The sequence below is a fragment of the Cibotium barometz genome, chromosome 49 (assembly GCF_041138505.1).
Source record: "Cibotium barometz isolate CiBa-2024 chromosome 49, ASM4113850v1, whole genome shotgun sequence".
Taxonomy (NCBI): domain Eukaryota; kingdom Viridiplantae; phylum Streptophyta; class Polypodiopsida; order Cyatheales; family Cibotiaceae; genus Cibotium; species Cibotium barometz.
The window spans coordinates 38,989,142-39,017,120 of record NC_141094.1 but is presented as its reverse complement, the minus strand read 5'-3'; the positions used below and the strand labels follow the sequence as shown (position 1 = coordinate 39,017,120).

The 27,979-nt window shown below is 43.8% G+C and overlaps 1 protein-coding gene across 3 annotated transcripts in view; it reads right to left on the bottom strand.

Moving 5' to 3' along the window:
- Window positions 1-4,576: 4,576 nt before the first annotated feature.
- The window catches only part of LOC147610561 (pectin acetylesterase 8-like), a 70,572-nt gene continuing 47,169 nt past the window's right edge, over window positions 4,577-27,979 (bottom strand). For 2 of the 3 annotated variants that reach the window (XM_086786659.1, XM_086786661.1), the window contains 10 exons: window positions 26,373-26,476; window positions 26,177-26,263; window positions 25,831-25,955; window positions 25,614-25,674; window positions 25,426-25,479; window positions 25,161-25,238; window positions 8,968-9,073; window positions 5,545-5,690; window positions 5,287-5,417; window positions 4,577-5,102 (listed from right to left, as the gene is read on the bottom strand). In XM_086786659.1, the coding sequence (XP_086642785.1) occupies window positions 5,292-5,417; window positions 5,545-5,690; window positions 8,968-9,073; window positions 25,161-25,238; window positions 25,426-25,479; window positions 25,614-25,674; window positions 25,831-25,955; window positions 26,177-26,263; window positions 26,373-26,476 (887 nt within the window). In that variant the 3' untranslated portion in view covers window positions 4,577-5,102; window positions 5,287-5,291. The remainder of the gene's footprint in view (window positions 5,103-5,286; window positions 5,418-5,544; window positions 5,691-8,967; window positions 9,074-25,160; window positions 25,239-25,425; window positions 25,480-25,613; window positions 25,675-25,830; window positions 25,956-26,176; window positions 26,264-26,372; window positions 26,477-27,979) is intronic. The other variant, XM_086786660.1, reaches the window with a different exon arrangement.

The following is a 27,979-nucleotide window of genomic DNA, read 5'->3' as shown; positions in this document are numbered from 1 at the left end:
CTATACTTGTATGCCGAGACTTCTCGAAGCCATTTGTAGTTCAAGTTAATGCATGTGGAAGAGACATTGGGGCTGTTTTGTTCTAGCCAAGAACATGGAGTGATCGCTTTTGAGAGTCGAAAGCTTAATGAGAAGAAAATGGTTATGCATGTCTATGATCAAGAGATGTTGGCAATACTTCATGCAATAAAGAAGTCGCATCATTACTTGTATGGGAGTCATTTCTGTGTAAAAAGAGTGCTCATAGAGTGCTTCAATACTTCTTGTCTCAACCTACACTTTCTCCCAAGCAAAGAAGGTGGGTGGCTACATTGTAGAATTATGACTTCAAGATCTCTTACATGAAGGGGAAAGAGAATGTTGAGGAGGCGGATGCATTGTCATGCATATGGGCATGTAGATGCATGGAAATATTGGAGGTACATAAAGATTGGATTTTGGATATCCAAGAAGAGTACCTATTGGATGAGAAAGTGGCACCAATATGACAGAAATTACAGCAAGGATCCCATGATGATTTGCTACATTTTGAACTTCGTAAAATGGACTCATCTACTACAAAGGCAAAGTCTACCTTGTGCTGTCTACATTAAGCTACAAGAAGAGGGTGTTGGAAGAGATGCATTCTTCTCGGCACATAGGACTGTTTAAGATCTTTGAGAAGGTGTGGAAGAGTTTTTATTGGAAAGGAATGTGGAAGGATGCGTATACTTTTGTGACAAGTTGCTTGCCTTATCAACAAAACAAGGATCCTACGCATAAGCTTGGTGGTTTGTTTTAGTCTTTGCCTATTCCCGATGGCAAACAGATACACATCTACATGGATTTCATCACGGGGCTTCCTTATACAAGGAGGGGATGGGATAGTATATATGTGGTGGTAGACCGCTTGACAAAAGTGGCACATTTTATTCCTTCCAAGGTCAAATTTTCAGCATGTATGGCTGCAAAACAGTTTGTGGATCATGTGTTCAAGTTGCATGGAGTACCATAACAAATTGTTAGTGACCGAGATATGAAGTTTATGAGTTCATTTTGGAGGACATTGTTTGAGATCATGGAGACCGTTTTTTGACACCGAGCACCGCTTATCACCCCAAAACCGACGGACAAACCGAGAGGGTGAACAAGTGGTGGAAACTTACTTAAGACACTATTGCCATGATACGCAAGGTGTTTGGGATGAGTGGTTGCCACTTGTCGAGTTTGCTCATAATAGCACGCATCATGAGAGCATTGGCATGTCACCTTTTGAGGCACTTTATGGGTATAAAGTGAATATGCCAATGATGGTTCAAAAGCAAGAAGGGGTGAATCCTAATGCAAAAAGGAGATGAAAAAGTTGGAAGCACTTTTGTAACAATGCAAAGCTAATATAAAGCGAGCTCAAGAAAGGATGAGGCATTGTGCTAATGCTCATCGGAGGCCATTGGAGTTCATAGAAGGTGATTGGGTATTCTTAAGGATTCCCAAGACAAGATATGGTTCTCTTAAGGGCACAACAAATACCAAGCTAGCTCATCGCTACTATGGGTCACATACAAGGTGGTGAGGCGTGTTGGTGAAGTCGCTTATCAATTGGCACTTCCATCAACCTCAAAGATTCATGATGTGTTCCATGTATCACATCTCAAAGCTTACCTTGGGCTGGAGGTATTTGTGCAAGATGAATTGCCTCTAGTGGATGAGGAGGGAATGATTGAGTATGTGCCGAAAGCGATTTTGGATACAAGAGAAAGAGTTCTTCGCAACTGTACATTAGTGGAGTACTTGGTCAAATGGTGAAGGCTACCTAAGGAAGAAGCTTCTTGGCAACCCGCCTCTACAACATTAGAAGGATTTGAAGGGTTGTTGGATGCATTTTAGAAGTCCAATAAGGGTCATGAACATTGAATTAACTTGCTAGAAAGGACTATAAATTCACTGTAGATAGCCCTATACCCTTGGAAATTGAATGCATAATGATTGGAAGCTACTCAAGGTTCTTATGCCATTATGGGAAAGAAGTTATGGCTTGTTTTGAGGGTATATTGAGTAGTTTACAATCATATACATGTGATTCTGGTCTCCCATATATGGTATAAGCACGAGTTTCAAGTTTAACATGAGTCCATTGACATATACTCCATCCATGAGGATTATAATTGTACAATTCAATGGTTTTAAAAGGATGAAACCTTTTGGCTGGGAATGGTTTGTAACAGTGGAATGGTCTCATATGAATAATGGATCCAAAGCCAATTGACCATGCCCATGGACAACACTTATGAAAGTGTGAAAGGGGGTCATGTATATAGACTACATACACCATATTTTTGGTACCTTTTGATAATCAAGTCTTTTACTCTCTCTTCTTTCTATAAACCTAAGCTGATCCTCATAATCTAGACTAATCCAAAGCTAATTAAGCTAAATCTAGGATAATCTAACTGCTACTTTCTTTCATCACCTAAATTTTACAATAGCCAAGGAAAAGAAGCTTATTGCTTAATCCAATGTAGGTATATCAATAGTAATTCCTTTAGACTTTACCCACATGTATTCATGTGGTGAAGGAAGGATTTACATTTGGTTTTGCGCTCATGTTTAGAGAACTTGATTGGATTAAAGTCCCCGATCAACACTTACAACCTTTAGGAGGCAAAATAAAATGGTTTCCTTTCCAAGGAAATTATGTTTGTCTATTAATGTGTGTGTGAGAGAGAGATGTCAAGTTATTTTTACAAATCTAGATTATGAAAAAAAGAACAAAGCACTTACAATAAATAATTAAACTCCTCATGTTAATCATTTGAGAGTGAGTTTGATAACATTTTGAACTCCCAAATTACTAGGCCTATCCAATATACAAAGCTTGAATTGGATGAATTTGGCATTTCCTTAAAAAAAAAGAAGCTAGATTGTGTTCTTTGTCCTTTTCACAAGTATTTGAGAATTTTCTAGAGTTCAAGCTTGAATATAATCCCATTTACTTGAATATCTCAACACCTTAATGCCAAGGTCAAAACATGTACTTTTTAAGGAGAAATAATCCTATAAATAGATTCATAAAAGATCCAATGTTGCATTTGCCTATGTGAACAACATGACTTTGGGACTACACTTGCAATATCATTATGGCAAATTATACAAGATCATAGGAGAACATCGACAAGCTCCCTTAAGTATGGGAGAAATAGGGATAATCAAATGTAAAAAATGCTATCAAATTCTTTAAAAATATTGGTGTACTATAATGTAACACCCATAGTCTTAGCCCTTTACTAGAAATAAATGAGTGATATTCTTTGTTGATGTTATCTATTTTTTTTGGTCCCCCTCCCTCTTTGTACAAAACATGTCAACTAGATGTTGTGATTAGCAAAGGACATAAGTTTATTAGAGCACACAAGCCCAAAGAACCATGGGAAGGAAAAATGTCAAATGGTTACGTTTAGATAGCTAGCAAACAACATTACAATAACCATCCTCCACTCCAAAGATTATGTTCTTTTAATAACTTTCATTGGGCTTTGATTTGGCAAAGTATGGACTTAAATCTTTAAATACAATTATGAATTAATTCTTTGAACGATCAAGGTAAGCAACAAAAAAAAAGCTAGCAAACAACCTTACAATAGCTGTCCTCCGCTCCAAAGATTAAGTCCTTTTAAAAACTTTCATCAGGCTTTGATTTGGCATAGTATGGACTCAAATATTGAAAGTTGATAGATTCATAAGACAAAAACAAATTCACCAAAAAATTATATTTGCATGTAAACAAAATAGCTACCTTATTTATTAAAATTTAAAATTTGCATTCCATCCATAAGAAGAAAAGAGCACAAATTAATAATTTAGAATAGATGGCCAAACCAAGAAAATCCAAATGACTACAGCTTTGTTCAACATAGCTAGCCATTGTGTGTCAATAAAGGTCCTCTTTTTATCCTTCAAGCAATCACTTTCTACTAATGAACCAGAACTAAAGATCCAAAAGAAGAAGACCTCGAAGAGCATGTGTAGACACAATGTATGATTAGTTGTCAAAGGTAACAACATTAACTAAATGTGTGTGAAAGTGTTGATCTAACTAGCCATATCAATATGTTCAAGAGTATTTAAGCAGTAGCTCCACCAGTGGCAAAACACTTGTGATGATGAAGCAAAAGCTAAAAAGAGGATTATGTTAACATTGTGGAGATCTTGTCTAATAATTCTAGCTTGTCCCTAAATGGTGTGCAAGCCTCATTGCTCGAGCATGAGCAAAAGATGAAGATGAAGATGAACAGTGCATCTACATCGAGAGACCAAGCCCTATACACAAATAGGGTGGTAGAACTGGAGGAAGAGGAAGAGGAAGAGGAAGAGGTTTCTTCCAAGGAAGAGGCTATGGAAGAGATCAAGGTGATTTGCCATGCTTGTGGCAACACATGTCACTTTGCAAGAGATTGTCCAAATCAACAGGAGCACCAAGACAAAAAGGAGGAAGCCAGCTTTGTGGAGACTTCCTGCAATGAAGGGGTTGGGGGAAGATGTTGAAATTTCCTTAGATTAATTTTTGACCCTGTCATACATTTAATAGCCATACCATCACCCTTCAAGAAATCACTTTCTATTAATCAGTAGAAGGAAATAACTAAAATAGCTGTTTAGGGTGCCTAAAATAACAATTTGAAAAGGGTAAAATCTTTTGGTGTAATAGCAATACATATGGTTACAAAAATTACAACTTTGAATGGGCTTTAGACTCAGCAAATTCTGTTGCTAATCACAATATTTATGGTGACCTAAGGCCCCAATTAAAGCAATAGATGAACCCTCCAATTTACTTTACAGCAAGATCAAGTGGTAGGGAGAATTCCGAGGGCATCAGCCTCGTTAACATATCAAAGATGGGCTTATCTGACTTTGTGCTGTGTGTGGAGGCATTGGGCTTGATTTGTTTTCCTCTTCATTCAGCCCATAAATTACAAGACATAAAAACCGATCTTGATGCCAAGTAGGAGATCAAGCATGGTATGCAATGCCTTCGCACCTAGCATCATCATAAAGATGCAATTGCAACCTCAAACATGCCATTGGAGCTCCCTACAAATGTGGTTTCGCAGTGGTCCTTTCATCTGCCAGAAGATCAAAACCTCATTACTTCAAATGTGGTAGGTTTCTGTCCTACTTAAACAGAGACAAAACTCAGACCTTCACATTCGAATCTAAACCCAATCAATTATCAAACCACCAAAAAGTTATTAAACAGCCCTTAAGATGTTCATGATTAACCTTGTGAAGTTTGTGCCATCTACATACCTTCCTCAATGTGCAGGTGGAGAACCCCACACACCTATTTTGAAGCAGGAGGGATTACAAGGATAAGCACAATCAATATCTTTTGCTGATCTTCTCTTGTAAAACCAATCACCTACTGTCTCAGCAATGGTCTTTCAAAACAGCACATGCAAAAACAAAACCATATTTTAAAAAAAGGAATGACTTAAAAAGAACGCCTTCAATATGCACGAAGAAGTCTCCTTTTAAACTAAAAAGTGCAGATAAACAAAAAGCTACCTTTTGATTCACTGTTGGAGTCTTTGCTTGATGCCACGTCATATCCATCTCAGATTGGCAGTGAATAAAGCACGAATTGATGAAAAGACCACCATCCTCTGAGACCTCCACTGCATCAATTGCTTCAAGCAGCTTCACTCTGAAACCTGTGCAAGTTGACAGGTGTTCAATCCAGCAGCACATATAAGTTCTTGCACAGCTTGATCACATGTTTTCTATGCATGCATGTCAGAAGAAGGGAGAGAAAGAAAGTAATATTAACACCTATAAAAGACCTAAAGGGTCTATGAGACCATAAGTAGTACAATGACACCGTGGATATACTGAGCCATGGAAAAAGGAACAGAGAAAAGAAAAAACAACTATCACTATTGTATACACATCTGCAGGCAGCATGTGACCCTGTATGGGAGAAACTAGCCATGATCAACTAATAAAAAAAGCCCTCCTCAGCCAATATGGATCTGATGGCCGAGAGAATATCTGGCCTCTGCGATGGACGCATGTCATGGCATTGAATATATATACCTAGATAAATCCAGGAACATGCCCAAATTCACCACAGAGCTCGCATTTCGTGAGGCGGCCCAAGGAGCTCAACCCCCCTTGTGCCTTACATGGCACCCCATGGAAAAACGAATTTTTTGTGACTATACTCCGCCGCCATTGCCAGTCCGGTGGCAAATCTGTCTGGCGCCCACATCAGCCGTCGAGCCGGCCGACTTTGCTCCGTCCCAATCGCCGTGCATTGCTCCCCATCGCCTATTGCATTTGCCCCTGGTATCAGAACCACGTTGCAGCCCCTTGCCGGTGGAGTTCCTGTCGCCTGAGTTCCTGTGACTTTCTGACGACTCCTGTGCACTCCGTTGGCTACCTGCATGTTTCTGTTCGGCTCCCGTGGTCAGTCTAGAAACTCATCCATCGCCTGCATCTTTTTGGCCTGGTTCCCTGCCGCCCTAGCTCCGCCGACTATGGCCCACCCCCGTCGCCTGCTTTGGTCTGGCCGCCTCTTGCTTGCCATCTACAAGCCCCTCCACCTGCTTCCGTTGTCGTGGCAGAAACATCCGACAGTCGGCGCCCACGCACTTTCGAGCCGTTTCAGATCCGTCTGCCTGGACGGCTTCATGCGCTCCCACGTCGCCGCTCTTGACTCATCTGCCGACTATGGCCTGCCGCCGTCGCCTGCTCTGGTCTGGCTGCCTCTTGCTCACTGTCTGCAAGCCCGTCCACCTGCTCCCGTCGCCTGTGCCTACCCCTTCGCTACCAACACCCGCTCCCATCACTGGCGATACGTGCGTGCCATCAACGTTGGCACCTACTCCCACCAAGCCGGTAGCAGGTGCTCCTCTTGCTGGCTTGTAGCTGCCCATCATTATTAGAGGAAAGGCTGTTTGTGACTGCCGTTGTCGCTTCGTGCCCAACCAAACTCCATCGACAGAAAGTCAACACCAAAAGTGCTTGCAGCAACCCTTGGCAGTCCACCAGTGGGAATTGTTTCTTTTTGGGGCATTCATGCATATCATGGCTAAGCAAAAAGCAGCCCACTGTTGCCACATCTACTTGTGAGGCTGGGTACAGGGCAACCTTTACAGCCACAGTAGATTGTGTATGGCTGAGGAGATTAATGAGACTGATCTTCGTAAGTGTCAGCACACCCACCACCATGCTCACTGACAATCAGAGTGCTATAGCCGTCGCACGAAACCCAGTGTTTCATGCACGCACATAGAGCTTCATTATCACTTGTCAAAGAGAGGATTCATGGAGGGGAGATCACATTATCTTACTACTCTACACAGGACAATGTTGTAGATTTGTTCACGAAGGCGTTGCCTTGAGAGAAGTTGGAAGCTTTCCGCAAAGCTTTAGGCTTACTCTCCTACAGAGAGTGATTTGCTATCGACCTTGTATAGGTTCACATTGCCACTATAGGGGGGTTTATTCGCATATATGCTATGAGTTATGTCACATATGCTATGAGGAGTGCCACATGTGAACATGGGCTAACCAAGGGCACTTTTCTCCCTTTGGGTTTTCCCCTTGGATATTAGGTGTGAAAGGACACCACACTTATTTTTTTGTATTATGATATTGTGGAGTCAACTCCCTTGCTCCACACATCTTGTATCTATCTACTTTGAGTAGCTAGTAATCACCATCTCACTTACTCTCTTGAGAGCTTGCTGTTGTGTACCATCTTTGTGTGTGTGTGTGTGTGTGTGTCTTTGTTTCTCTTTAACCCTAATCCCCAACAGGGATCGATATGCCTACCAGTGTGGGACCATCCCTGCCTAATCCGTCAATAAACTCGAGATCTCATCAATGTAGAGGCCAAAAAGAGTGGGTAAAAGAGGACAGCCCTGTTTCACCCGGCCAATAGGAATTATTAGGATTAAGTGGATATCCGGCTTTGAGGATGGGGGTCATGGTGTTGGTGGACCGAGAGAGAGAGAGAGAGAGAGAGAGAGAGATTATTCTGATTTTCAGAGGAGTCTAATTTCCTAATGTCTGATTTTGGCGGAGAACAAGAAGGGGTGAAACATGGAAAATGGAAAACAAAGACAAAATTGAGGGAAAATCAATTGAAAAGAGAGAGAAAGAAAGATTGATTTTATTAACGTCTTCCAAAAGACCGAACTCGGCCTAGGAGACAAATCGGTGTACCTGTATGGGGTATCCTCTGTCATCCCAACAAAATGAAAAAGTACTGAACTAAAAAGCTGAATCTGGGTGTGCAATAAGTACAATGAGTGGGGGAGGGGATGGAGCTCTACTACTAGGAGAATGCCAAGCTATATGCATGGAGTATACAATCATGATATGCAACCTAGCTAGCTCCATCCTGTACCATACTGGGGGTATAAAATGGTATACATCAATGAAGGGGGTGTCCACAGCTCCCTGAAGAAAATGCCTGGGTGTGCTCTGAAGCGAGCCAATCGCTCCGCACCCTCCCTGTGAAATTGAGCTTTGATCTCTGTCATCTCTCTCTGGTATAGGCGTGAGAGAGAGAGAGAGAGAGAGATTAATTAACATCTGCAAGAGGCCAAAATGGCCTATGAGACCAAGAACATACAAAGTGCACAATCTGTAAAACAGAGATGCTTAGAGATATAACACCAAAGAAATACACGATGCACTGGGTAGGTCAATGCCATAAAGCATATGCTTGACTTGTCCAAGGGGGAAGAGTGCGTTGGGGGGGGGGGGGGGAGGTGGGGAGGGAGAGGGAGAAAAGAGGGGGAGAAAGAGAAGAGAGAGGGAGAGAGAGAGAAAGAAAGATATCTTAAGCGTCTAAATGGGCCTATGAGACCAAAGTGATACAATGATGTCCATGGCATATCTCATCATGGAATGGAAAATAAAACAGAAAGAGAGAGAGAGAGAGAGAGAGAGAGAGAGGGAGAGCAGTCCGCTTGAAACCTTGTAAAACCTTCAGTTGCTCTTTCGAACATTCAGCTGGGTCTTGTTTGCAATAACTCCACTTCCCTGAAGGATCTGCTGATGCTGGCACAAGGACGTTATCAATCTGAAGTCAAAAGAGTGAGGCATGTGGATTATCAGCAATACCAACTGAATCTTGAAAACAGAATGATAGCATGTTTTTAACACCTAAATGTCTCAGTAGAAATAAATCAACACGCATTTTTGAACTAAGCATCATAAAATAAAGAAGTCAAACAGATGAATTTAAAAAAAAGTGATAGCATTAAAGTAAAAATGAGGCGCTACAGTTTACTGTTTTGATAGACTGATACAATTAATGACTTGCCCTAGGGCCTTGCTATGAGCATCTTGGTCAATGCCACGTGGGCCCCCTTCTACCACATTTTAGGGTGTACTTATCTTTTGTACTTGGTACACATTTCATTATCAAGCAATCTACATCGAGTTGTGTGATCTCTTCCCTCTCACGCTTCTCTACATCTCCACGACGTTGTGTGTGTTGCTGCATCCCCGATGTAAGGTCTCCATGGACCACGCCTAAGGATCATTTGACCTAGAACCAAAACCCTAACGAGGTTTCATAGACCCGACATCGTATGCATCGCATCGACATCGTATGCATCGCATGACCGTGATAGATTGTGGCTAGCGACTCACCACCCAACCGTAGGTTCAGTGCCTCCAACCACCCCGGAGCCTAGGGTCCAATTACCGTGAGCCTACTTGGTACCGATGGCCCCGACCTAGCGTCCCATACCACTAGGCCGAACCACCCACCTAGCAGCTCCATGGCCATGATGTCTTGCACGCCCTTGGTAGCCCTCCTGTCTACCACGTGGATACCTCAATAACTCGTAAGTGCCCTATTATTGGCCCTTGCTTTATTCATAAGCTTTTAGCCATTATTAGCCCTAGGCTATTAATTATAAGTTCTTAGCCAATCTAGATCTCATCCTGCTACCCCTTAGCCCATGTGTGAACCCTCTAGGTCCCCATGCTCTAACTAAGCCCTTAACCCTAACCCTAACCCTAATCCTGGGTTAGTACACGTCCCTACCCCTAACCCTAGGTCTGTCGAGATGTAACATTCTTCCCTCCTGTTCACGTCCTCGTGAATGCATAAGGAGACAAGCCTATGTAAGCGAATCCTCTAATCCAAACATCCATCCATAGCATCTACTCAAGTCTATTGCCTCTTACCTAGGCCAGTGTTAAGACTCCTCTTGTAGACCCTGCTACAAAGACCCAATTACTTACTGTCAATCCAACTCTCATCCAAGAGCTAAATCCAAAAAGGACATCCAATCTTAGAGTGCAACAAGCTCTACCATAACAACCCTAACATAGACCCATAGCACAACTCACCTATGATACCAAATAGCATCCTGTGTTAGTGGTCAGCAAACACTAGTCCACTTAATGCATAGTGCCATGTACTTCCAGTACAATATTTCAGCCACAAGATCTCCCCTGTCCAATCCTCATCTAAGACTCAACGAGGATTGTGTTTTCATATATAATCAGTAAATATTCACGTCTACTTTAGGGCATGTCCCATGTCCTCGAACAACTTTAAGATAACACATGGCTCTACCTACTTTTCACCCCACCAAATTGGAATGAACTTAAGGTTACCAAAGTTCCATGCAATCCCATTAATAGAGTGTGGCAGGAGCTAGAGAGGATGGAAGACAACCATTGTAAGCTTCTACAGAGAGAGGAGTAGAGAGATAATAATGCTGAAGAGAGAAGTAGTAATGCACAACTAGAATGATGTGACTGTTCTATTTCTCCAATCAAGTACAATGCCTATATAGGTATAAAAGTTTAGCTCATGACATCATTGCTTATGTCAACACACAAAATATCTAGATATTATGCTTACCACTCTAAGAGTGGCTTCACACACAAACACACATAACCACATAAGTGAGTGTTGACACCCTTTTAGGAGATTGTTCACATGCACACACGCACACATTTTTTTAGTGAAACCACTATCTCATTAAGAAAAAAGAAATATACATTCATAGCTGTCCCAAGTCGGGGCAGCTACTACTCAGTTTAGAACAATGGAAAAACACTTCTAATTGCTAGAAGGAAAGTCCCTTGATTTCATGAGAATCTCGGAGGGATTGGAAAAGGGCTCTCTGGAAATAAATAAACAACCGGACAGAATCTCCAAAGAAGAACAACTGATTCCGAGCATGATAGATAGTCCACAATGCCCAGAATCTAGTCTAATCAAGGAAGTCTGTATAGTCTGGTAGGGGAGGAGAAAGACAACCAAAAAGCTACCGAAACGCCTCCCCGGAAAACAAGCCCGAAGATGTGTAGACAAATCATCAAGAAAATCGTGAGAGTGTGAACAATACCACAGAAGGTGAGACACTGTCTCTGTAGAATGAGAGCACCGCCTACAAGAAGTAGTGGCAATGTGCCTTTGTACCAAAAGAGATCCAACTGGGAATACCCCAACCAGACATCTCCACAGAAACAATCGCTGCTTGAGGGGCAATCCACTCTTCCCAATTCTTTTCAATGTAGCTTTCCACCAAGCAAGAGATTTTGACGTATGCCACAGGCAATTTGCATGATCCTCAATCCATGGAGGTGAATGATACATAAGTATATCCTGGAAGGTGCCTATCAAAACGACAATCTTGAATTCTCAGTGTTTTCTCAAGCATTGAGACTGACTGAAAGGGCCGCATTATTTCTGAAATGAAATGACACGATATAGCTTGCCAATCTTGAATGAGAGCAGTCGAATATGGAGAGCCTCGAATACGACCATGAAAATGCCCAAAGATTATATCATCATAATTGATGATCCAATGTCCATATGCATCTATTTGCATGTTAGTGCACAGAGCTCCCAGCATGCATGCCCATGGCTTGACTCTATAAATGCAGGTAGAAGAGTGGCTTTCCTTGCCAATATTTGATAATGATTGTTAAGGACATTGATCCCACTGTGCATTTTGGGCGAACAAATAAGGTAATGCCTTAACAAATGTAATCCTTTTCTATCTACCTCGGTTTTCCATAGGCATTCCATTGCTTTAAACATGAAATTATCAATCTGTTTGCTCGACTAAGGTAAGAGCAGAAGATAGAACTGGACATATGCTATGATTATTGATTATACTATATGCAATCGCACATGTAGAGACCATGTAGGTAATTTCTAGTATTCTATTTTAGAGTGCAATTTAGACAATTCCCAACCAATGGGATAACCAAGATGCTTGACTATCTCTTTAGGTGGAATGATTTGACCCAGTCACAAAAGTTGATACCAATCATAATCTTTCAAAGGGAGCAACTTTGATTTTTTAAAATTTACATGTAATCCTGCAGCCAAACCATAGAGGGACAGTGCTTTCATGAGAGTCCTTAAATCAGCCTCTTTATTCTTGGGAAAAAAGAAAGTCATTAGCATATGCCTGTGCCACAAATTGTGTACCATCAACCATGGACACACCATGTAGCTGTCCATCTCATGTCAATCTCTGCATGTAAAGGAGCATTGGGTGAGTCGCAATGGTATACAAAAGTGCCCTAGGCAAACAATCCTACCGAACAGTTTTCCCAAGATACCACGAGGCTGAAAGTTCTCCACCTAAAATGCATTTAGTCGATCCCTCTTGATAAAGCCAAAACATAACATTTTTCATTTTAGCCCAAATCCCATTCTGTACATAACCTGAGCTATGAACTCCCATTGCACTGTATCAAAAGCATTAGCTATGTCCACCTACATAATAAGAACATCCTAAGCTGTATCCTTGGTATATTCAATGCCAATATACACATTTGCTATATTGTCAGTGATTTGTCTTCGAGGGACAAATCCATACTACGTAGGATGCAAACTTGCATGTAGGACACCTTTTATTCTGTTAACAAGCATCTTGGTAAACAATTTGTATATGATTGGCATTAAAGAGATAGGACGCTAATCTGAAATGGCTTCACATAGTTGTTTTTTGGGCAGTAATTTCAACAAGCCTTCTTTCCATGAGGATGGCAAGCATCCAATATTCCACCAGTGATTCACCATAAGAAAAATTGGCGATCTCAAAATATCCCTGAACATTTGAAAGAACTCCACTGTCAAACCATCCCAACCTGTAGAGTTCCATTTACCTAGGTCTTTTGAAGCTTATCCAGTTCTACATCCGTGAAAGGCTCATCCATATTGTTAGCCTCTTGGCATGTAATGATAGGCATAACCTGACATAAGAAAAGTTCTCGCGCGTCAAGAGCCTCTCCCATATACCACCTTCTATAGTCCTGTATCACAACTTGCATTCACCGTACAAAGCTGAACCAAACAAAACCTATATCCTCTTGCATGTGCATGAGAAGAGGATGCACAGCTGTATGTACCAAATCAACAAAAAGAGCATACGACAAATAACCGTTATTAATCATGAGCAATCTTTTATGAGATAAGGGACAATCATTGTCAACCATGCCAAAGTACAGAGCAAGCCATACCAACGAATGATTAGAAAGGTGCAATGTATGATCAATCCACATCTTACATGTGTGCATCATATTGAGCAGCATTCAAAAAGTCCCATCTATCCAAACGTGCCTAGTAATGCAAAACAGCGGCTTGAGCTGTGTCCACAAACCACATATGCATCCAAAGAAGTCATTATCTCCATCCAGTCTTGCCTTTCAGAGGACATCATGTGAGAGCGGTGAGAGGTGTTATCATGAAAGTCAGGAGAATTATTAAAATCCCCTGTGATGAAAGCATTCGAAAGCCATGGGTGTGCGTGTAAGGAGCGCCACATCTCAGCTCTATATGCTGAAGTTTGCGAAGCATAAACACTCGCAAATTCATAGAGTGCTCCTTAAATCATACATTGTATCACAAGCCAACGCCCCCCCCCCCCCCCCCCACACACACACACACACAAGGACACATAAACAAGGGTACACACATGACGGGACATGTACGAGGGTTGGTTCACATACATGAGGCTCCGAATACCCAACATAGAGATCTTGAAGAACAATGGTTATAACATATTCCACCCCTAACATGTCCATGAACAAGTGGAAGTTGAAGAGCACTGGGTAAGCTAAGCAGTGGGCTATGGTGGATGATTGCACAAAGAAGACACCATGGAGAGACAAAAAGAGAGAGAGAGAGAGAGAGGAAGTGAAGTAAAAGAACACAAATGATCTGCACGACTCAATAATTGTGATAAGATTGATGATCAACTTCACAAGTACATGCCTTTTTGGAGGCTCTCGAGAACCTTATCTTTGACTCTTTGCAGTGACACATGGCACACCTAATGACATCATTGCTTATTTCATACACACATAATATCTCTAGAGGTGGTTCACACATAAACATACATACACACACATAAATAAGGACAGTAAATCAAAGCTGTTGAAACTTGAGGGAAAGAGAAACTAGGATAAGGTTGAGGATCTGCCCTATGGAAAATCCAATCCTGTCCTTTCACTATCCGGAACAATTGTAAGAGGAGTAAAAGGCTGCAATAGTTTTTGTAACATGCGCCATAAAGGTTTGTAGTGCATACCCAAATGCCAACGGCTTTGGCCTCAAGGAAAGGACATAACATTTCCTAAAGCATCAACAACATCTTGGCAAACTCGAATGCCTTTTGTAGAAAGAAAGTAAGCTCGCCGAGGGAACGGAGAGCCAAGGGAGTAGGGAATGCACGGCTCCAAAAGATGCTGTCTTGTCTCAAAGTATAGCCAATCTCAGGAGGTCTACCCGACCACTGAATATATTATAGAATACGCTTCCAGTCTGAAAGGAGACAAGAGACATAAGGACATTCAAAAATCTTACCCTCCACACAACCAAATAAAAGTTTCCAGTGAGACTGCAAAAAGAACTCCACAGTCAATCCATCCCATCCTGGAGTCTTCCATTTACCAAGCGCGCCTTTACTACCCTGTTCGGTTCCATAGCTGAGAACATGGACTCCAAATCAACCGCTTTATCCATATCCACAATGTTAGAAACATGAGACAAAAGCTCATGCCTAGCCTTATGAATATCATGAGTCATTTGGGGCAGTGTTGCAAAAACATGATGAAAACGCATAACACATTCAAAATCTAGCTGGTGTATATCCTATGTCCAATTGCCATCCTCTTTCATCACTCTATATATACATTGTTTTTGTCTCAAAACATGCAAGCTTTTGAAAAAAGCTTTGGATGAGCAACCCTTGCCATTTCTTCAATTTCCAATGGTCATCGAGAGCCAATGCATGCTTTGCATAGACAATATGATCCTCCTCTTGCTGGGATAGCATGTGAGTATGACTTGTCTCCTTCAGAAACTACAACATATCCTTCAACTGATATATGCATTGTCTTTCATCCCCCAAATGATAATCGTTTGCATACATGCAGCAAAATCATACCATGCAATATCTATGTTCTCATACGTTTCAGCCTGTAAGGCGACAAATACATCAATAGTCATATCTTGAAACAATGCATGTGAAAGATAGGAATTGTTCACCAATAGAAGCTGTTTAGTGGGTAAGGAAGCCTTATCAAGAGGCATATCAAAGTACAAACCTAGCCAAACCGACACATGATCAAAAAGGTTCAAAAAGTAATCAATCCACATACGAAATAGAAAAATGTCAACATGATCTGTATGCAAGAGGTACCAGCAATCCAATCTTGCACAATAATCCGAATGCACATTCTAGTGAAAAGTCAAACCTCTCTTATCAGGAGCAGTGGCTATCCATAAATCTCTCAATCCAAGATCAACCACGATATTTCTCTAGGCCACTTTCTCAAAAGCAAGCATAGGTGAATGAGCCCAAGTATTGTCCTGAGGAGAAGGGGAGTTATTAAAAACTTTGGACAACCAAGGATACCGACTCATAAGTTGGCACAAAAGAGTTCAGCGGGTTGAAACTGTAGGGGCATATATAGAGCCAAACTCATAGAGCTCCCCATCGAGCATGCACTGCAAAATAATCAATCTACCATCTCGATCATATAAGCCACTGCATGCTGCAAAATCTGCTTGATCAGCACACAAACACCAGAAAAAGACTCAAGCCAGCATAGTATATACAGTAACCACCAAGGAACATGTCTTGCTAGCAAATTCATGCTGGTTGTGTTCTTGAAAAAACATGATATCAAGATGCATCTTGTACATATTCTCAAACAAGTCTCCATTTGTCAAAGGAACACAAACCTTGTACATTGTATGATACACATTTTATAGGTGCATTCCTCATCATCAACAAGCGAAAGCATATGGTTAAGTACCCATCATGTCTATATGCGACCTTTCACAACATGAGACCAAAATATGCTAGCATCTATCTCTGCACATGTAGATGCAATATCAGAAGATGAAGCACGAGTCTGCACAAAGGAGGGATCAGACCAGTGACGGAGTTGTAGCTAACGTGGCTGTATAATCTTTCTAGCATTAAGGGTTTGCCAACCGTGCTTATCAAAAGCAGGCTTGCGCACATCTATAGCATCTTTGTCCTTAGAAGGCATGTTTTTTTTGCATTGCTACTAGTTGTGCTTGTTGGAGTGCTGATTGGGCCTACACTACCCCTTTTCCTCTGGTCTGTATACCAATCATAGGTCCTGTTTGACCCATCTTAAGTGGAGGGGCATTATCATTCACCAAAGCTGCCAGCGGGCGGAATCAGCAGGCGGGTGTAATGTAAGGGTAGGACAATCATCTGCAAAGTGTCCAAATTTGTGACAACAAAAACAAGCTCCTGCAAATGCGCCCCATTTAAGCTCAAAACATTTTTCTCCCATAAGCACATCGCCTACTTCCATACTAATCAATTCAGGGGTTGGTTTATTTGTGTCCCACAACACAATTTATTACAATTACCCATGACATTGGGGAGCCAGATAACAGTGCCAAGACTTTGGGCTAGGTAGGAAGAGCATTACAAAATATCACAGGGAAGCCAACAACTTCCACCCAAACCGGACAACGACACAAGCACCTAATAGTCAGTAGTAGGGCCCATGGTAGCACATGGACCATCTGGTAACCATAAAACAAAGGAGAATTTTGAGATAATTGCTTCTTGAGCACCACTTCATAAAAGCCACGGGCTGCAGAGTAGACACCTTCTACATGTAAACCTGCAAGCACGGTGTTTAACCGCTGCCTGACATCCCCTACTGAGGGTACCCGGCCCGGAAAGAAGAGAATCACGGCTTGTTCTGAGAACTTTTTAACCTTGGGAAGAATTACATTCTTCGAGATAGTGCACTTTAGAGTGAGTTTGGGCTTCTCCCACTTCGCACCCTGAAAAAGCACATCATGAAGAAACTGCACAGCACAATCCTCATCTCTTGGCTTCTTGGAATCTCTGGCATCAACAGGTTTCTCATGTCTTCTTTTGTAGTGGATAACCTGTTCCTGTGGTCTCATGGTGTCAAGAGAAAAACCAGCTGCATCCATAGCTGATAGAGAAGGCTTGCAGAAGTTACTCGTAGCAAAAAGTGTTCGAGCTGCAATTCTGTGAACCAACAGTTCACAGAAAACGGAAGCGCTGCTGTATACGCTCACCAATATCACACACACACAAGGCAGCCAAGCGGCTGAGCAGAAAGCAAAGACAGCAGCTATGAGACAAGAAGAAGCAGCAAGCAGATGAAGAGACAAATAGGCGAGCACATGAAGAGACGAATAGGCGAGCAAAGCACCAAAGAGTTGAAGAGGCGCACAGGCGAGCAGAACACACACACGAACAATCAAGCAAGTGAGCCTCACATGAACAGTCGAGCAGTCGAACAGGCGAGCATAACCAAAGCGTGCAAACCACAACCAAGCACACTACCGTAAGCATCCCAATATACGCATGAAACAACTATGATCTAATCCAGCAAGAATCCCATGCGTCCAAGGGTACCTTCAAGAAAATTCCAATCCACTCTATCAAAAGCCTTCTCGAATACAACAATAAAATGGCTAGGGGTTGATTGCTTGTCATAGCCCATTCAACCGCTTCCCAGAAAGAGAGGATGTTATCAAAACTGCTTCGTCCTTGAAGGAACCCATTTTGTATATCATGAATCACAGCCTGCAAAACTGATTGCAATCTCATGCTCACTGCCTTGGCAAGTATTTCAAATGCTGTCCCAAGCAATGTGATAGGTCTCCAATGAGAAATATTCATCTTATCACCACCTTTTGGAATAAGGCAGATAAGACCATCAGTAAGAAAGGATGGCATACTCCCTGTTTCCCACATCTCTTGAAGTGCCAAAGTAAACGCTTCCCCAAAAGTTGTTCCAAAAACTCATGAATTAAATGGTGGAAAAACCATCATCCCCTGGACATTTACCATGAGATAATGCCTGAAGTGCCAGCTGGAACTCCACAATGGAGAAGGGAGAGTCAAGTGTAGCTCTAAGGTCATCTCAGGCAATAAATCCAAATCTTCTCTTGCACTCTATCACTCTAAGGAGGTATAAGCCTCTGTTGTAAGGAGTTGGCTATAAAAATTGGAGGCAATCCTTCTCACCATATCAAGGCTCTGAGTGGAGTATACCATGAGTGTCCTACAAGTGTCTCTGTAATTGTCTTACACTTTCTCTGCTATGAGATGGACCATGAGTAGCCATGAAGTGTTTGTTGCATCTACCTCCCATCTAAGTCCAAAATAAATAAGTCCTGGGCACAATAGCAAAGCTCTGCACGTTGCTCCAAAGAGTGTTGAAGCTCAGCCCTTACAATGCATAAGGTATCTACGATCCACTTGGCATCAGGGTGCTTTTCATGTTCCCTCTGCAATGCAGATAATCCTCTCTACTAGCAGTGCCACCCTTGTGGTAAAAGTCACTAACACGCTCCAATGCCAATGCCACACTCCGCCAAGTATCACGAAAACATGAGAACTCCATACATTCCCCACCTACTGTGAAAGCTCTCCATCTTAGCAAAAAGACTCTGGAATACGTACATGGGGAGCAGATCCCTCGCTCCTTGGATCTCTAATGCATAAAACCACCAAACAATGGTCAGATTTGGAAGTGCCAAGTGCTATGAGTGCATACCCACCTCTGTCAAGAACCCACTCATCAACATATAGGCGGTCCAGCGGGCATAAATGCAACTTGCATCCCACCTTCAGTTAGTCCAAGAAAAGAGGAGAGAGTTTGGCCTTGTGTGGATGTCATCCTCCAACCAACAACCCTTGCCATGCATAGAGAGAAAAAACCTCTCCATGATGCCCTCTCTAAGGGGTGAACAATGCCCTCATGTCCAGCTTGCAGGTTGCCCAACCATGTTGAAATACCCGCCAGCAATCCAATGATCCGCATGAGGGGGACGATCAATGAGGGTTTTCCAAAAAGATATCCTCTTTCCTCTATGATTAGGAAGATACACATTAAAAATACCCAATCACACCCCATCCTTCATAAGAAGGACCCACTATGCTCTAGCAGGCACAATAACCCCATGACCAATAATGTCGCAAAAAATAGTGGCTGACGCTGGAATATATACACCACCTTTGGTCCCATCAGCTCTTGAACAAAATGTGTCCCGACAAAATCCTACCAGACCTACTACATTGATTAGCATCAAGTTTGTGTTCCTAAAAAATATCCATAGAACCTTCCGTAACTGCAAAGCGAAGCTGGTTTCTAACGAGCTGCTTCCAACAACGAGGAAAAACACCAACAAGCCCCTGCACATTCCTCCATGAGACAACTCTTTTTGCTTCACTGTCAAATATGGCACCTCACCTAGTGCCACATCTAGGGTGCCTCTCTTGATTGTTAATGAGAGGCGGAACTGCTCTGGAGTGGTAACTAACGGAAAGGTAGGAGAATGTAGTGCATGGTCACCACTATCATGAGACTGCAATGACCATACATTCAAATGCAAAGTATCACCAACTGTGTAACTATTTGACCTTCCTAGCACTCTATTCACATGATGGAAGTTCCATGGTTGTTTCTCGTACCGGTACGAACTAATTCGTACCGTACGGACAGTGCTGTATGATATCGTACGTTACGTCCCCCCCCCCCCCCCCTTTTGAGAAATTGATCCCAAATGATCAACAAAAATAGAAATCTTGCTCAACAATTAAAGATAGAAGATCCGAAATACCCACGATACCTCACAATTTTCATGTCATGGTCACCACTATCATGAGACTGCAATGACCATACATTCAAATGCAAAGTATCACCAACTGTCTAACTATTTGACCTTCCTAGCACTCTATTCACATGATGGAAGTTCCATGGTTGTTTCTCGTACCGGTACTAACTAATTCGTACCGTACGGTTTGTACGACACGGTGCCGTATGATATCGTACGGTACGTCCCCTCCCCCCCCCCCTTTTAGAAATTGATCCCAAATGATCAACAAAAATAGAAATTTTGCTCAACAATTAAAGACGGAAGATCCGAAATACCCGCAATACTTCGCAAATTTCATGTCCACTCAGCATTCCATATGGGGTTGCTAAGAGACCCAAAAAATCTAGCAAGGTAGACTGGAGTCTGGTAGTGTACACTTGATTGGTAGGATGAGGAGAGAATCTTGCTACATCACTTGGAGATCCCTGATATAGGTAGGCTAGACAATACGATCCTCAAGTTCCAAAATGCCAGCAATATTTCGCAACTTTCGTGCCCACTCACCATTCCATATGGGGTTACTGAGAGACCCAAAAAATCTAGCAAGGTAAACTGGTAGTGTACACTTGATTGGGAGGATGAGGAGAGAATCTTGCTACATCACTTGGAGATCCCTAGTATAGGTAGGCCAAACAGTACGATCCTTGAGTTATGCACGGGGAGAAGATTTGGACAAGGCCATTTTGATCTACAGAGGAGTCCCTAAACCTATCACCCTAGATGCACTGCCCGTATCTGTGCAAGGACGGTCCCTTAGTCATAAATACTACACTCGGAGACCTTTGGCATCGCATTACCCATGCAAGCTCTTTTTTGGAGACAATTGGGAGAGACACATCTCCATGTTCTGGTTTCTCAAGCACTGGGGACTCCTCCCCCCCCAACCTTTCCTCACATTCAAGCGTGAAGCTCCTTAGTTTGTAAGTGTTATAAAAAAAAACCGTATTTTATCGTTCGGTATCCCAAATTTTCATATCGCACCCAAAATTCCCGTACGGTATCGTGTTTTCGTACTGTGACAACTATGGATGGAGCCCTTGCCCGGACACTAGACAGGTGGAAGAAGGCATGGGGACATTCTATTGTGTAAAGTAAAAAGAGGAAAGCAAAGTGAAAAGTAAAGCAAAAGCATGGAAAGTTTTTGGCAAAAAGTAGGACCTCTCCCACAGGTATAAAATAGACTTAAACCCCTCTTGAGCATCATCATTGAAGCGTGGAACTCATCGCCTTCATCATCATCAAAAGCCGAAAAGTGGTGCAATTGACGACCGAAAGAGTCATGGAAGATGGTATGTCCACATCATATGATGGTCCAGCTAAGGTCAAACGCTTGCCGTACGGGACTACTGCTATTGCTGTGTGCCACTAGAACCTCCACGGTCGCTTTGTTGTGCGCTGACTAGGCTGCGCCGTACTGCTTGCTGCCGCCTGCACCAGCCATCATCGCTGCTAGTGCCGCCGTACGCATGCCATAGGGATGCAAAACAGTTGGCATGCTCCACTCGGGGCTCCAACAGCAAGTCATGGGTGGGGGTATGGGGATGCCTCTCACCTCTCTCACCCAACGCTATACGATATAGGGTACAAGAGTGGCTGGAGGAGGGGCCGTGTGATGAGGAGCCTAGGCCACGCATATGTGCCATCTCCTAGTGCGACCACTAGATCTGGGACAATCTCTGGCAATGTGTCCCAGTTGGCGACAAACCTTGCCTGCTAGTAAACTCCATCTATTGCCAAAAGAACAGAGCCATCAGGTTCCAGTAGCATAATGTAATCATCACTAATGGAGGGATCGCTTATGGGGACCATGACCCGAGATACCCAATCGAGACTGGCAGTAATTGTTGTTTCAGCTTTAGAAGGTGATTCTAGAAGGAAGGGTACATCCAGAACCTGCCCAAACGCTAATTCCATGGATGCCAACAGGTTCCAATATATCTATGGAAGGCTAGGGAATCTGAGACTGAAACCCTAGAAGATTGGGACTGTGCAGGATAGCCAAAATGCGAGAAACCTGTGAGACTTCCTTGCACTTTGAAATGCTTATCTACAGATGTACTTTCCACTCAAGAAGTTCAAGGACTTGAACATAAAAAATTCAGGCTCCATTGGTTTTACTGTTCGCTTGATTGTCTTGGACTGGTGCTAGAGCAGAATCGAGCAGTTCCAACTGTAAATAGGACACTTGTTAGCATGGACACCCCACATAGCATTCTTGTGCCATTTTCCAAGGGCACTATATTTATTCAAATACGCAGGAGGAGCTGTGATACTACATAAGTTCAGGGCATAAACATTGAGGAAGCCCACACAGTCCTCTCCAATCCTAATGGTAACCCATTGCGCTCGTCCAGTGACTATGACACCTGAGCCAGCCATTGCTGGCAAGAGCTGCTCACTGACAGAAATACAAACTCCTCCCTGCGTCCCAGAGGGGGAGAAAGAGGGAGACCAAAAAGTGTGATTCCTCCCTGGTAAAATCTTCCCACAGCGACACGTATACCCCTCAAAAGATGGTGCTCCTGGAAAAAGAGAATGTCGATGGGTCCCCCGACTGTAGCTCTATGGAGCTCTCCTCTATAAGGACACCTCGCCTCTGTAAGCACTAAGGCCCCCCAAACTCTGAATGTTCCATGAGGCTATCCGCATATCAATCTCTGTGGGAGGCGGACCTATTGGAACTGCCCTCCACTTGAAGAGTCTTGGGCGTGGGTTTCGGCAGGGAGTAATCACAATCAGTCCTGAGGCGTGGGTTTCGACAGGGAGTAATCACAATCAGTCCTGAGGCGAAGGCGCACCACGTGGCGCGGATCTTGACCTCATGTGTTGCCACTCTGTCCGAGCGCGAGAGTAGGAATACTCTGGACTCCAACAATCACAATGAAGGTATCTATAAGAGGGGGGGAGAGGTACTGCAACTGAGATATAAAGGAACACAAAGAGTAACACCTCCAGGCTGGAGTACACCACCTCCCCGTCCTAATCTCTATGGCCTGAGCCAGGGGCCAGAGATGGGTGAGCACGTCGGTGATGTGCAAATCATGAAGATGATGCGAGAGCTCTACTGCCTGCCCTTGGATGGCGGCAACCATCAACTCCAAATCCCACTCCGTCCCCGAGGCTGCACTCAAGGGAAAGGAGGAGATCATCGCACCATCCTCTGGCGTGGATGGCCTGGAATGAGCAAGAGTTGAGCATTGAGCTATCCCCCCCCCCCCCCCCCCCCCCCCGGCGTGAACTCTTGCGCTGCCTGCGCTCCCCACCCCTACCCATTTGTGCCCCCCTCCTTTCAACCTCCTCCTGCCCCTTCCGCCTGTATGCCCCTTTGCTTCCGCCGTTTCTCAACCCCTGCCTGCCTGCCTGCGCACTCCCCCTGCCCCTTGCGCACCCCCCCTCCCCTTCGACTTGGACTCTCCCGCTGCCCTTTCTGCCTGCACACTTCCCCTCCTCCTGCATTCAATCCTCTCTCCCCCTTCTTTTCGCTTGGGCCCACTTTTTCTCTTCTGCCTGCAACTCCCCCCCACCCCCGCCCCCCAAATCCTCTGCTCACTCTGCCTTTCCACCCCTCCTGCGTCTGCTCCCTCTCTCTCGTTGTCCTCTCCTCCCTCCCCCCCTTTTTTCTCTCTTTCGCTGCCCCCCGCCTGCTCCCCTCCCTCCGCTTGCGTCTCCCCCCTTCCCCCCCTCCCTCGCCTCCTCTCCCCCCCCCCCCCTCTGTTTCCCCTTCGGCTCCGTCTCTCCGCTCCCTCCGTTTCTTCAGGAAGTTCTCTCTTGTTCTTGGGTAATTTTCATTTGGCAAGCCTCGGCCCCTTCTAATCTTCACCCCTCATGAGGACTCCATGGCAATCGCTCCGTCATCCCTGATCGAGGCCGCAATCCCTTGCCTATCCTTTTCAGAAACGGACCTCCAGCTCCTCACTATGACAGTTGCATCTCTAGAGGCCTCCACTCTAGTGTGCAAGATTGTTGGTAGCCGCCCGGTGTACGGACAACTCAAAGATCTTCTACAAGCTAGCCTCCTTGGAGCACCTACAAAGATCACAGACATTCATCCTTTGCAGCTGAGCCCTATCGCATTGCGTACAGGCCAAGCCTTCTTCGCGAGGTGGCAGCACGGCTTCAACCCTGCATCCAACCCACTAGCTAGCGTTTCAAGATTTCCCGTGACAGTCTACTTCCCAGGCCTCGAGAAGAAATACCTTCCTCTTCTCCCGGTGATTGGTGGAGCCATTGGGAGAGTGATGGAATCCCCCCCACTGCCGCTTCGTCCCTCGCACGAGCGGCCGGGATTTCATCCCTTTGCATCTGTATTGCCTCACCAGAGATAGTGCCTCATGTCATATCCCTTCTTGCCTATGGGGAGACCTCATCCTACAGAGAGTGGAGTACTCAGGCCCCCCTGGCCAATGCTTCATTTGCAAGCAAATGAGACACCTTGCCAAAGCTTGCCCTCGGTGCCAATCCAGGAGACCGCCACTGGTGGTCCCCACCCTAGGCGGTCCCAGCTCAAATCATCATCAGGTGGTAGGGAGAGAGGCAGGCCCTCAGGCAGCCGAGCACCATGACCCAACCACGGATGACTCTGCTGCCGGAGAGTGGCAAGTTGTTGGCCCACGCCAGGGCCGCCAGCCGATTTCCAGAGCTAAGCGGTGCCACCGTGCGTGCTAGGCTGGCAAAGTACAAGAGAATTCAATTCTATCAAAGAACCGTTTCGAGCATTTATCGCAGCACCCACTTGTCAGCGATGCCCCCCCCCCCCCCCAAGGATCTTGGGGCTGCCAATGGATTACAGTTTCTTCCGAGGGCTCTTACACAAGTCTTGGCCCCTAAAGCGGTGTACTGAGTACCTGCATGGCATCTCTTTTTGCACCCTCTACATTTTGTCATATATTGTAAAATTCCTTAAAAATAAATAGAATATTTAGGTGACTAATTGAGATCTTGTGAGGCTCAGCCTTTCAAATTTACATTAAAGCCAACAGTCACTCACCTGCCATGTATCATATGCTGGATTCAAAATGAAAAGAGGGGTTGTGATCGTCTTCAGAAGATACTGCGGGAAAAAACACTGCAAACCAAAAAGAGACAAACATAAGCATGTCAGCGGGCACCCTTGACCACACCTCAACAGCTGTTTTACACACACACATACACACAACATCCACAATAAAAATAGAGGATTCCTACCCATATATCACATGCAAAAAATTGTAAGACCATGAATGCTAGAGAACTAAGGCCAGATTGACACAGACCTGTTCTGCATTCCTCTCTACCTTGCATGATTGAGGAAGCTGGGCCGCTATACCCTGTAGAGAAAAAACATATGATGTCCACAGTCCCAATAAGTAGGTAGTGTTTTTAGTGTCCAGGTTTTGCAATAGAATGAAATGCCTTGATTGCTCAACATGACTTGAGTTCTTCAACAGCCCCAGAAGCTCACATGCACAGAGACTACATCTTTGTAGAAAGTCTGGATAGTCGGTCTGCTATTCACATCTTTTCTGTATTAGCATAGAAACATTGCCATGGGTCAAATCCACATCAACAAATGAATTTTAAGTTGTCTAACAAATGCGCACAGATCTTCGGGCAAGTGCATAGCTACCCCTGCCAATGGGCTTAAATTGCTTTGGGCCACACAGGTCTCAGAAACATACACATCAAGAAAAACTCCACCGTCACTTAGACATTTTACAATCGCATTCTCCGGCAGTTGGCTTCGAAAGTTATCACAGTGAAGTATGGATGCTAAGCCCCCTGCAGAGCATCCGGAAAGCAGGGCCTGTAAAGACACTGCTAACATCAACGAGTAGGAGTACATGGCATAATAGATAAATTTTCCTTGCAAACTCATAACCAAATTCTGACCACAAGCTCTGCATATACACAAACCCAGAACATAAAGGCTAGATTCTCAAACCTCCAATTTAAATGCAGGATGGACCTTCTTAAAGCTAAACCTATGCCTTATTTCATAGCCATAATGGGTGAAAAGATTCACACCTTCTCAGCATTCATCATGCCTTTAGACAAGAGGTCGTCCATTACAGCCTGCCACACCCTTTGACCTCTAAAATATACCTTCTTGACCTGCACATGCAAAGATCTAAGTGACATGTTAATGCAAGCAACAATTACTGTTGCCCTGATACAAATGTAAGGGGGAAACAGAGAGAGAGTAAAGTATCAGATTACGCACTTGGTTTATATTATCCAAATTGATCTCCAATGGAGCATCTACGTCTCCACTAAACGACCCTCCGTCACAATATCTCACTTTCACCCGATTCCAATTGTAAAATTCTGCAAGAGTTAGGTGCCATGTTGAAACCACTTCACTATAATTTTGTTTTTGCTAAGATTTTACAGCTCTTAGAGTGAAGGCCAGGAATCAAACACAACACCTGCACATCAGCAAGCTGGGCCGACGCTACTCAGGCTAGAGTATGTTGGCTGCTTCACCATAATTTTTGTTTTTTCTAAGATTTTACAGCTCTTAGAGTGGAGGCCAGGAATCAAACCCAACATCTGCACATCCGCAGGCTGGGCCGATGCTACTCGGGCTAGAGTATGTTGGCTGCTTCACCATAAGTCTTGATAAAAACCTATGTTTATTCTAAACAAGATGATGTTGACATAAAACAAATTGCAATCACTATATGAACTCAAAAGAGTCCATTCAAGAAACACAATTTAATATGCATAATACATGTAAGATGATAGAATACGCAAGCAACACTCACAAGAAAAAGGATCTTTCACAGTACAAAACTTTAAACGCAAATTGCACAATAACAAGGATACAAAAACAATGCATTGCTGATGTGATAAAATAGACAGCAAAGCTCCACAACCTTGTGCGCCTCTAAAAAAAAGCTTCAAAGGCTGATTTTGAACTACTGAGATGGAAGCTGTATGCTAATAGAAGCTAGGGAGTGAACTCACAGAGATGACTGGGCGATCAAAAGATTTACGCATGATTCTTAAGGAATTATGTATTATTTGCACAGAAAATCTGTCATAAACTTTGACAAACTACATGTGATTTGTGAGAAACTGTCACGACCTTGTGAATTTGTGCAACATAAGTGTGAGCATGGTGGTCAGTGAGCAAGACATTTTTTTTTAATGTTCACACTTGGGACAAGGGAACAAAGGTTTTAAAAACTAATAAAACCCCATGTGTGGAGGGCACAAGGGGACAAAGGTTTTAAAAACCTTTTAACCAAAAGAATACCCCTTTTTAAAGTGAATCGTGGCCTTTTTAGAGGAGCCCACGCTATTATGGGAGGGGCTGGCTTTTTGGAGAGTCGGGCTGGATGCTGCACGTGGAGAAAGGGCTGGCTGGAGACAAAGGCGCAGGTTTTTTTTCTCTCTCACTGGCTGGTGACAGGCGGGCTGCAGAAAAGGCCAACTGTTCTGCTCACGGGCTGGACAGAGAGGCAGTCAACAGCAGGTTGGCAGGCGGGAGCTGGACAGGAGACTTTTCCTCTCTCTCTTTCTTGATGATTGGCTGGCTGCGTAAAAGCACAGGGCAGGCAGTCTGCAGGTGAACAATTCTCTCTCTTTGTGAGAAGGCCAGTGTCCAGGACTGCAGGACAGCAGGTGTCTCTTTCTCCCATCTCTTCTCTCTCTTTTCGTGAGTTGTAGAACTGCAAGGGCAACACTCGAAGCTACACTCAGGTTGCAGGCCGTGGTGATGCACACACTAGAGGTGGAGGACACGGGAGCTTGCAGGGTGTCATGGGACAGGGGGCCGGATAACACCAGATATGGTCATCACTTACTTGAGTTGGGAGCCCGACA